The sequence below is a fragment of the Phoca vitulina genome, unplaced genomic scaffold (assembly GCF_004348235.1).
Source record: "Phoca vitulina isolate PV1807 unplaced genomic scaffold, GSC_HSeal_1.0 scaffold32, whole genome shotgun sequence".
Classification (NCBI taxonomy): Eukaryota; Metazoa; Chordata; class Mammalia; order Carnivora; family Phocidae; genus Phoca; species Phoca vitulina.
This window is the reverse complement of record NW_022589735.1, coordinates 5,680,277-5,691,473: the sequence shown is the minus strand read 5'-3', so window position 1 is coordinate 5,691,473 and position 11,197 is coordinate 5,680,277. Positions and strand designations below refer to the sequence as shown.

The window sequence follows — 11,197 nt, the reverse complement described above, 5'->3', positions numbered from 1 at the left end:
ACCTTTGATTTCTCCCCTTTAGGCTAGGCCAGAGAGCCAGCTCCCTTCTCTGAAGAAGGGATCGGAAGAACCCTGCAGTTGCCAATGGGCAGCCATCTGTGGGAGCGAGCGGACTGAGCTTTGCCCTCTCTGAGGTGGAGGGTAGGGTAAGAAGGTGCCGAAGGACAAAGTAGACAAAACCCCTTTCATTCTTCCAGGACCCCCTAGGTATGTCCCCAGAACTGGGTCTGGGGGGGGAGCGGGTGTGGGCAGCATGTTCCAAGGGAGCTGGGTACCCTCTGGGATACTTGGAATTGCAGGTGGGCCATGATGAGTGTCGGAGGAGGGCTCAGGCGCCCCTATGCTCGGAGAAGCAGGTTTGAGGATCCGTGTGTACAAAGTCATTTCTGTAATGGTGATTACTGTCCCCAAGAAGGCATTAAAGTTAATGAGAGATAGGAAAGAGCGGGGCTCTGACCCCCACTTACAGCGGTTTAAGAGCGTGCAGCTCTTGTTTTCTGAACGTCTGGCCTTCCCGACACAAGGAGGCTCTGAGGACAGGTTTTCCAGCCGAAATATCATTAAATTGTATTAGCATCTTATTACACACACGCCTAAGCGGTCTGCCTCAGACAGGGAGAGTTTTTGTTTCTCTTTGAAAGATTGTGTCTGGAATGGTAAATTGCCTGCTTGAAAGCCGCCCCCCCCCCTTTTTTTAAGGAGGAAGACGAAGTCCTGCTGTGTGTGGTGGCGGGCAGGGCAGGCCTGGTGGCCCCCAGAGAGGAGAGGCCGGAGGCCAGGTTGGGGTGTTTTAACTGCCCAGGGAGCGGCTGCACTAGCAGAGCTGAAAGGCCCACTGTTCCCAGGGTCAGCTGGAAGAGCATTAATGGAGGCCCAGGGTGTTTATTTGAGTTTATTTGTGGAGAGGTCTTTAAAGGGGGCTGGCATTGGGCATTGGTGTTTCAAGTCCAGACCCAAGGCCCCCACTAAGACCAATGGCTAGTGCTGCCAAGAAAACATCTGCCACCAAATTGCTGCCCTATTACTGAGTTGACATTGATCATTAGCCAGGAGCCCTACCAAATAAAGCCTCCTGGAAAATGTGTGAGGTTAAGATGGGGAAGGCAGGCTGTGAAAACAGGGTGAAATCTTGGCCTGGGGTGTTTGTTCCTGCAAGCTGCAGGCTGGCCGGCTGGGCTGTGTGCTCCCCACACTTGTACAGGGAGGGGACAAGAACTTACTCAGCACTCCCTGGGTACCAAGCCCCTATTGTGTGCTGGGGATAACTCGAGGGGCCATGGGGGCTCCCACAGAGATCAGACAGACGTGCTCCTTACTCCCCTCTCCAAGGAGGAAGACGTTCCATAAGTAGATCGACAGACAGTAACTGTGGTGGATGCTCTGCAGATGTTGACTAACGGCATTGTGGGCTCTCTTTAGATAAAGTAACTGGCATAGACCTCCTTGACATTTAAGCTGAAATGTGAAGGATAAAAAGTCAGACATGCATAGACTACATAGAACTTTCCAGGCAGAGAGCACATCCTGTGCACAGGTCCTGAAGCATGGAATATTTGGCTTATTTCAGGAGATGAAAGGAGACCAGTGTAGCCAGAAAGCAGTGAGGAAGGGGATAGTGGTCCCTGTGAACTTGCTGAGGTAGGGAGGGGCCGGATCATGTAGGATATTGTGGTCAAGAGCTTGAGTTTTGTCCTTTGATCAGCAGGAAGCCTTTGAAAGATTTTTAAAAGGGGGTATGACATGATCTGATTTATGTTTTTTAAAGGTCATTCTGGCTGCTATGTGGATTCTAGATTGGGGAGGAGCAATAGCGGGAGCTGGGAGATGAATGTGAAGTCCAGGCAAGAGATGGGACTGGTTTGGGCCGGGGTGGGACAGGGTGGTAGCAGTAGAGAGGAAGGGAAAGTGGATGCATTCAGCGTATGTTCTGGAGGGAGAGCCCACTGGACTTGCCAGGGGTTGGCTGTGGGGCAGAGATTGCACAGAGAGGCTGTGGGCTCTCCACTGAAGGAACAGTAGGACACCCACGCTCCTGAAGGAGAGCTCCTTCTCTCTGTCTCTGTGCTGAGGTGGTGTATGAGGTGCCAAGGGAAGGAAAAGGGGACCCTTTCTTTCCTAGACTCTCCTTTATAGGTAGGGCTTCAGAAACACTTTTATCCCCACAAGTAAGTGCCTTAGGACACTGGGGTGTTCTCCCAGAGCAGACCTTGCTTTGGGAGAGATTGGAGGGGCCAGTGGAGAGAGAAAACCAGAGGCTAAGACCCAAGTGTCAGCACCCACCACCACGACCTAGATTTCAACTTTGGTGAAGGAGTCCTCCCTGTCTCCTAGTTGAGTTGGAAGGGGGGTTCCGGGGACAAAGGGCTGTCCCACAGGAGAGCCCAGGCCTCCTTCAGAGCTTCATGAGCTACTGACAGTGGGGCCTCACCTGAGGCGGGGAGGCCTTTGGAACAGACTTGGTTCAAAGGAAAGAAGCTTCACTCACAAAACAGAGCTTCCCTCTGAAGCCTAGTTATTATTCCAATTAAGCCACACAAAATCTGCTCCCTTAATAACACCCTACCCAGGAGAACTCTGGGGTGTTTTCACGGAGGGCAGGTTGGACGGGGAGCTGGCTGAGGGTGGGGTGCAGGTCTGCGTGCTGGCAGGTCACCTGTGACAGGTCCCTGGGCAGCAGGAAACAGCATTACGAGAAGGACATTGGCAGTCAAGGGTCCTGTTCTGGGCGGGCTGACTTACTGTACAGGAGCCGCTCGGGTGGGCGCGGCGAGGAGGACTCCTCACCTGGCCCCAGATTTTCACAGAACGACTAGCACCTATGTGGAGAGCCAACCACCGTGCTTAGGGCTTGACGCTGCTCTCGTTATTCTCACCAGCCGATTCTGGCCCACAGATGTGTTTGGTTTGGCCCTCTCAAAGTGTTTTTACAATTCTGAAGCAGTTGCCAACATTGGAAGTTGAGGAGACTTACGTAAAAATCCAGATCGAGTCCTTGTCCTCGGGGAGGTATGTCTTTCCCAAGATCCCTGGTCTGTAGAGGGGTAGAGCTAGGATTTGAACTCGACACCCCCTGAATCCCGAGCTCCTGCTTTTCTCCTTTGGGAGACGCAGGCTTGGAAGTGGAGACACACGGGATCCATGGGCAGGATTGCATTTATAGCACTTCCCTCCTGCTGCTGCCCCCACCTGTGAGAGCACTGGGCTGGTAAGATGCAGGTTAGGGTCAGGGCCCTGTCAAAGTCCTCTTTGTCACACTCAGACGCTGGAGGACAACAAGGATGGCACCTGTGGGTGGCAGAGCATTATTGCCCCATTCAGTCCACGGCCTGGGCCACGGGGCTGCTAGTACTCTGCTGCAGCAGAGGCAGAGAAGTCTGAAGGTCAAGGGCATGTGCTCCTGGACCAGATAAACTTCTTACAAGCACTGCGATCTTGAGCAAATCACTTAACCTCTGTGCTTCCTTTTCCTCATCTGCAAAAGGGAAGCAGCCATCCTGCCCGCTGGCTTAGAAGGGCTGCTCTGCGAGCTTCATGAGGTCCCTGTGTACCGAGGCATCCTCCTCCTTCTGCCACAATGAGTGTTTAGCAATTTACATCCGGGCACCTGTGCTGCTGGTGTCCTCAGGCTCCCTCCTGCACCTCTGCACCCTCTGGACAGAACTTTGCCTGTCCCTTTGGAGCTGGCAGCGAGCAGCCCCGGTGAATCTTTCCGTCATCCTGTTCCTGCTGTTAGGGGACACTAGAGTGGGGAGAAGGTCCTGGCTGAGGTCAAGTCTGAGGCAGGAGGCTCCTGATTGGCTCAGAGGTCTGGATGGTCACGCCCCACCTTAGAGAGCTCATGTTCCCTTGTCTCTGCGGGGCCACCGTGAGATAAGGGGAAACCCAGGGCTCGGCTTAAACAGGCTTGGAGTGGGTGGCAGTGGCAGGTGGCCCACGGGATCCCAAGCAGAGGTGGGGACCCTGGTTGGCCTGCAGCTGGGCTGGGAAGCGGGACTTTCTCTCGACTGACATTGGCTCCTTGCCCTTCACCTCGGGCGGTGAGGCAGCCCAGGTTCCAGACTAACAAGGGACGTGGTGGAAAATGCTTTGGGTCCCGAATCCCAGATCTGTTCTCACATTAGGACTCGGCCCCTGACTAGCTGTGAGACCCAAGGCAGGTGAACAAGCCTCTTGGGGTCCTCCCCTCCAAGAGGAGACCGGAGCAAGCTCTGCCACCCTGGAGTCTGCAGGGTCCAAGGAAATAGTGGGTGGGAAAGCGCTGTCCGCAGGCAAGAGCTCACCCAGACACAAAGGCAGCTCAGTGTGGGCTCAGGGATAAGACCACGTGGATTCAAATCCCAGTTCAGCCAGTTATAGCAGGACAAGGCCCTGCGCCTCTGTAGTAAGGAAGCCAATAACTCGGAGCTTCCCGGGGTGTTAGGAACGTGAGCAGAGCCAGTGTTGGTAGAGGAAGGAGCTCAGTGTGGGGAGCTGCCCATCTTACCTTGAAGTAAAATACTGTAGTTGAGATAAAGTTGGTTTATGCTCTTATCTGGAGAAGGACATTGCAGGAGGGAGGGCAGCCCAGCTTAGGACCAGTCACCCTGGGCTGGGCGCGTCTCAGGGACCCAGCTCGGAGCCTCCCTGCTCCTACTTCTTTTCCACACTCCTCTGGCCACCACCCTTAGGATGTGCCCTCAGTGCTGTCTGAGCTCGCTTGTTTCTAAACTCAGATGGCATGGTCCCTCTGGAACAGTCAGTCTTGTTTCCCCTTTCTGCTCCTCCTCCAGGGTGGGAGTGGATTCTCTGGAGGACCTGAGTTGCCTTGAGTGGAAGCTAGGGCTGAGCAGGCCCTAATCATTGTTCTGGGGCTACTGACCCCCTTGCCCTTCCTCTGTCATCTTTGGCCAGACTCCTGGTCATCTTGAGGCTCTGGGGTCAGGAGGTGGGAGATGCAGCCCCCTGACCCACCCCCAGGGCTCCCGTGGGTGGGTGGGGAGAGAGGGTGAGGCTGGCTGGGGAGAAGGCTAGGGCAGGGCCTTGTTCTCATTCTTCCACTGCAGCAGGGTGAGTATGGGGAGGTAGGTTATCGGGCAGTTTTCTAAGAGACTGAGGATTTCCCGAGCCTCCTGTAAGTATAATGGGGCCTGCCTTTTGTTGCAGATGGAAGAGAAGAGGCGAAAATACTCCATCAGCAGCGACAACTCTGACACCACTGACAGTAAGGCCTTCCATTTGGGGCTCCTGCCGGGAAAGCATTTGAATAATTATCAGGCCCACAGGTCCAAATCGGGGGAGGCTGCCCCATGGTCTCAATGTTGATGAAAGCATAAATCAGGCCAGTTCCTTGTACTCCTAAGAAAGTCCCCACACTTCTGTGGCCTTTTGAGCCTTGCTGTCTTCTTCATCCTACTCCCCTTTCCCCCCTAGGTGTCAATCCCACATGTTTTGCTCTGGTTAGAAAAGATCATATCCTCTCTGGGTCTTTGCATTTGCTCCTCCTGTTTGCTAGGAACACATCCCTCTCCCTCTGGCCCTTATGTTAAATCAGGGCTGTGTAGAAATTCTCTACACAACAGACAGAAAACCTGTTAAGTTTTATGATAATTACCTGATATAAGTATCATTTCCTAATTAGCAGTAAGCTCCTTGATAAGAGGGGTCATGTCTGGCTGGTTGCTGTATCCCCAGCTAGATCAGGTACATAATAGGTGTTCAGTAAATGTTTGTGAAAGGAATTAACAAGGGATCTTGGCAGGAGAATCCCAGAGGTAGACTTGTGTATGGGCTGGGTGTGGCAGCTAGATGTCTTGGGGGTCACAGGGATTGTCAAGGAGAAAAGGGGGCTTAGGGAACCTCTTCTCAAATGTGGGGGGAGATAAGGGAGGTTTGCAGAAGACAAGAGCTTTTCTCTGGTACCAGAAGGCAGCTCTTCCCAGATGCCATAGGAACCTGGGCCTGTGTGAGCTGGTCCAGTAAGGAGTTCGGTTCTGCCCTACATAGGAGAGGTGCACTGCCAGGAGGATCCCGCCTAGCGGTGCACCCTGGGGGGAGCCCACACTGAGAAAGAGGCTGAACTCATTGCCAGGGAGGCTGGGCCTGGAGCCCTGCAGCTCTGCACCTCAGTTTGTTCACGTATGTGGTGAGCAGCTGGGGAGAGCCCCCAGGAGCCTGAGGACAGATGCACCAAGACGGCCAGTCAGTCCCAGCCGCTTCCCTACCTCCAGGTCTCATTCGCTGCCCTTTAGGGTCTGTTTGCTCAGCTTGGCTCCGGTGTCTAACCTGGCCAGCCCTTCCTCCCTGTGGCAGGAGATCACAGCGTCCGGCCCTCTGTGGCCACAACCACACTGCCTGTGGCTTGTCTCAATAGAGCCGAGAAGAACCGCATCCTCTGCTTCTAACTTCACTCAGGCACAGGAACCCCTGAGGGCCAGGCACCTGCAAGAGCCGGCGTCTGGGCCGCTGCAGCAGAGTTGGGCCGGGCTGTGGCATACTTCCTTCCCACCAGCCCCCACCACTGTACCCACCCGTGGCTGCAGTCCTGCAGTCCAGCCAGGGCCTCAGACTCTAGCAGTGATAGCTCATGTTTATGGAGGCCGTGCTCTGGGCCGGGGACTCTGCTAAGCCTTAACAGGCATGGCGTCACTGAATTCTCACGGCTCTTTGCCCCCAGAGAGCTAAAGTCATTTGCCCAGGGTGACAAGCTGGTAAATGGGTTTACTTTAGAGCAGCATTCATCCCACTGCCCTTTCATGCCTCTGCCTATCCACTGGGCATCATCCCAGAGTGTCTCCATCTGGGGCAGGAATGAAGCGTGGCCACAGAAGGCCTCCTTCTCCAAGGAAGTAGCAGAGGACCAAAGAGGGTAAGGGACTTGTCATGGGTCACACAGTAAGCTAATTGTGAGTCCAGGTCACTGCCTTTTATTTCCTAAGCCCTTGTGCTTGGTGAGCAGGGGAAGCATTCACATCCCCACTTGTCCCTGGAGAGGTCCAGAGCAGGGACAGGTGCTCACAGAGGTTTCCACCTCCTGAACATTCAAGCCAGAGCCCTTACAGGCTTCCTGTCCTTGGACGGGGATGGGTGGGTGGGTGGTGTCCCTGGCCTTCCAGGGGCCCCTAATGGGCTGTGCTCTCTCTGCAGGTCACGCTACAACTGCATCACGATGCTCCAAACTGCCCAGCAGCACCAAGTCGGGCTGGCCCCGGCAGAACGAAAAGAAGCCCTCGGAGGTGGGTAGTGCCTAGTGTCCGGACAAAGAGGAAGTGGTGGTGGGGAAGGAAGCGACAGGAGCGGAGAGCTGTGGAGAGGAAGGGAGGGGACGCTGCAGGTGCCTGGGGGAGAGCCTTCCCGGCAGAGGGGATGGGCCCTGCAGAGCCAGGCCAGTGTGGCTAAGTGCAGTGAATGGGAGGAGGGGGTGCGCATGCCAGTGATAACCGTGTAGGTTGTTGTAAAGACGTTCCAGTTGAGCTGAGCAAGAGGAGGAGCCTTTCAAGGATTGTAAGCAGGGTAATGACAGAGTCTGACGCATTAACAAAAGGCCCCACTGGCTGCTGTGAGGAGAATGAAATATGCGGTCAAGGGCGGGAGCCAGGGGGACTCGTCTGCAGTTGTCCAGGAGAGAAGCCACGGTGGCTGAGAGCCGGGTAGTGGCAGCGGAGGAAGAAGCGGTCGGATTTGGCATGTTCTGGAGGCTAAGCCAAGGGCGCCAGGATGTGCTGATACAGGGGTGAGGGCTACGGTCCTAAGGATCATCCAGTTAAGTCATCTGCTCCTTCTGCCCATGTCCTGTGTATCTGCATCCTAAGCTTTCCTTACTTGGACCTGGGATGTTTCTTATGGCACGTAGAGGTAGGTGTTCATGACTTCTCGAGCTGTGGAGAAGAGCGTGGGGGGTGGGTAGTGTTGGACATGAAAGGACATCGTGATCCTGCTTCTTGTGGCCCCTGAGAAATCACATCCTAGGGCCACATCACTCTTTCAGGTCCTCAGTGCATTGCACTGGGCACAGAAGAGGCCCTTTGCACAGATGCAGCTGCAAGAGCATTGAGCCCCCAAGAAGCAGGGGGTTTGAATCTGGCCTTTGAAGGAGACGTTGTTCAGCCTAGCCAGGAGTTGGGCTGGACACTTCACTTTTTTAGTCCTTCTCAGTCCATCTCTTAAAATAAGGAAATTGAGGATCCCAGGGTTATAGAGCCAAGACCTGAAGCTGTTGAGGCCAATATTGCCAAGGGTGGGAGGGCCCAGAGTCTTGGAGCAGAGTCCTTGACACGGAGTCGGGGAGGGTATCTTTGTTCTGAGCCTGGAGCCCTCTGTCCCTGCTAACCACAGTCATGGCTCGGGGGCAATCCTGACCAGCAGTAGTTAGCCAGCCCCTTGGGGGCAGTGGGGGCATCTTCCGCAGAACCTTGCATTTGAAAAAGAACTCCCCACATCCTCCCTAGAGCTGGCCTACCCTAGGACTCTGCTTTTGTGTGTGGGGTGGGGTGGGGTGGTTGAGACCTGATGCCTCCCATCCCCATCCACCAACCTAGTGTCCTCCTTTGGCCCCATGGGGGAGGGATGGAGATGGAAGGAGATACCTCCGGGAATGCAGTAAGGACTGGGACAAAAGCTGGGAATTATGCGGACATGGGGGTTGCTGTTTTGAGGTTCTAAGCACCCTCTTGGACCAGCCCTGCTCAGTAGGTAGATGGATGTGCTCAAGGGCGCTGGGATGCAGGAGGCAGAGTGTGCTATAGGGCTCTGGAGCCTCTGGGACCACCTCTCTGCTCCTCCACCCTCACTCCATCTTGCCTTCCTACCTTCATCTTGAGAGCCACTGAGGCTCCCCAGTTACTATGGTTGCATTAGTAAAACAGTAGCCACTTTTATGTGCCTTCCCTGTACCTAGGAGGGAGGAATTCTCTGCCCATTTTGAAGATGAGGAACCTGTCTCAGAATTCAACCTGCCCCTGCTCTCAGTGGCTATTTAGGTTGGAGAAGAGTGGGGAAGTTGGGGAACTGCTGGGGCTGGCTCGTTCCCCCCACTCTGCCTGCCCTGCTTTCTCTAAACACCAGGAGGAGGTGGGGCCATTTCTCAAGGCAGAGATCCCAGGGGCAGAGCTGCCATCTGTACCCTAGATAGGCCAGGAGCTGGGAGGAAACAGGTGTAAGTGAAGGCCAAGGGGAAAGAGTGATTTGCATGGGGCTGAAAATTCCCCTACCTCTTGGGTTTTCCAGCACAGAGCATTTGAACCTTTCTCCACCTAAAAATAGATTCACATCATTGTAGGGGTGCCAGGGCCCAGCCCTGCTGGGGACTGGTTGTGCGTGGCCCTGGGTTCGAGCCCAGGGGCCTCTGCAGGCAGCTCTGAGGCCTGCCTGAAGATACCCGCCCTCAAGTCCTGGGCTCCAGGAGGGCTGAGGAAGCCCTCCCTGTCTTGAACTGTCGCCAAGGACAAGCTTTTCCTCCCACAGCAGGCTGGAGTGTAGCCTATGAGGTTTCCCTCGTCCCCTAAGTGAGGAGGCTGAGCCATAGCCGGCATAAATTCCAAGCAGTCGTGGGGCCGAGAGGAAACCATCAATGAAAGCTTCCAAATTATTTGGCTCATGAGAAGGCGGAGATGAAAAGCAAGGATTTGGCGGCAGATAATGTTTGCACTAAATCTCCTCGCTGGGCTGTTCCCCTCTCTTTCTGTGAAAGGGTTGGGGAGGAGAGCCTTTATAGTTTGCTGGGCCTGAGGGCAGAGGGCTTTGGTCACCGTGGTGGAAGGGGATCTGTGAGTTCCATCTATCCAGTCCCTGGAGTAAGACCTCTGTGGGGTGGCTGTCAGGCTGGTCACACAGTGTGCTCCTAGTCTGACCCAGGGTCCCAGCCAGGATGCCTGTAAATTGATGAGCATGGTGTAGTCCCCTCCCTGGTGGGGAGCCCATGGTTCCCTTTGTCTCTTCATTTCCCACCGTGGACAGTGATGGCCTGGGGGATTTGATGGCCTGGAGGCCTTAGCATAGCAGCAGCACCAGCATGTAGTGGAGCCAAAAGCCACAGTAAGGGCTGGGCTTGGGTTTACGCCAGACTGGCAGCCGCCCCTGTGATGACCTGCCAGGGGCCGCCTTTCTGAGTGCACCTGAGGGTATAGATCTAGGGGCTCCCTCTGTACCGGGAGTGAGGTGCTATAGGGCAGGAAAAACAGAGCTCTGACCAGGAGTCAGGACCCTGGACAGGGCCCAGGCCATGAGGCCCAGTTTCCCTTCTGGCCTTTAACCAGTGGGTGGCCTCCCTCAGCCAATGTGAAAGGGGGTGGGGGAATCCAGGCCTCAGTACTGGAGCTGAAGGGACAGGCCCAGGGATTTCTGGGAGACTGAGTTTTTGGTAGAAGTGCACCAAGTCCAAAGTCGGCCGCAGGATCCCCTTTGGCAGTAGAGGAAAAAGATAGCGTTGACCCCAAGGACATGTGCTACTCCCTTCGAAGCCCTGCTCTGCCTGCCTGCGGGATCCCAACAAAGCTGAGATGTGTCCCTTAGGGCTTGAATCGGCAGGCAGGAAAGGGATTCGCCTGCCCTGGGAAGGTGGTGCTTGTATATAAACCATGCCGAGGCCTTGGGTTTCTGGCCTGGCTTGTCTGACCAGATGGCATAACCATTATTGGTGCTTACCACTTTGTGGGCCCTATCTCTGAGAATCTGATGGAATCACGAAGGTTATTCTTCTAAACACTAATACCAGGCCCCCATCCTTCCTCACCCCCAGAAATTCTGACTTAAATGGTCTGGAGTGGGACCCCAGGTATCTATACTTTTTTTAAAGCCCCTTTTTTGGAAGCCAGGTTTAAGAACTGCGGCCACAGAGCTTTCTCCTTACTTTGCTGAGATGGGAGGTCCTGGCTTGATCCTCCCTGGAAGGACCCCGAGGTTGAAGGACGAAGGGGAGCTTTCCAGCCTGGTGCAGTGACCTGAGCAAAGGCAGGGAGTGTGGGTGAGGGCGGTCCCCCAGCTGTTCCCCCCCTACCCCCCCACTGACCAGTTTCTTCCAAACCATCAGCCTGGCCTGGGTGTGAAGGACAGTTCAGGAGGAGACCTGAGGCCGGCCCCGTGGGTTGGAGGTTGCTGTTTGAGGCCGTGTCTTCCTCAGGCCTGGGGCAGAAGGGCAGGCCAAACGTTGGGGGTTTCCCCTGGGCAGGGTTTTCAGGAAGTCTGAGTCCCCAGAAGTCAGCCAGCAGGCAGGGACATAGGTCTT

The 11,197-nt window shown here is 55.0% G+C and overlaps 1 protein-coding gene across 11 annotated transcripts in view; it reads left to right on the top strand.

Moving 5' to 3' along the window:
- The window catches only part of JADE2 (jade family PHD finger 2), a 112,003-nt gene that overhangs the window by 65,290 nt on the left and 35,516 nt on the right, over positions 1 to 11,197 (top strand). For 6 of the 11 annotated variants that reach the window (XM_032425142.1, XM_032425143.1, XM_032425139.1 and 3 more), the window contains 3 exons: positions 23 to 207; positions 5,143 to 5,200; positions 7,123 to 7,211. In XM_032425142.1, the coding sequence (XP_032281033.1) occupies positions 5,143 to 5,200; positions 7,123 to 7,211 (147 nt within the window). In that variant the 5' untranslated portion in view covers positions 23 to 207. Of the gene's footprint in view, positions 1 to 22; positions 208 to 2,876; positions 3,007 to 5,142; positions 5,201 to 7,122; positions 7,212 to 11,197 lie in introns of all 11 variants that reach the window. The other 5 variants (XM_032425148.1, XM_032425147.1, XM_032425149.1 and 2 more) reach the window with 2 other exon arrangements.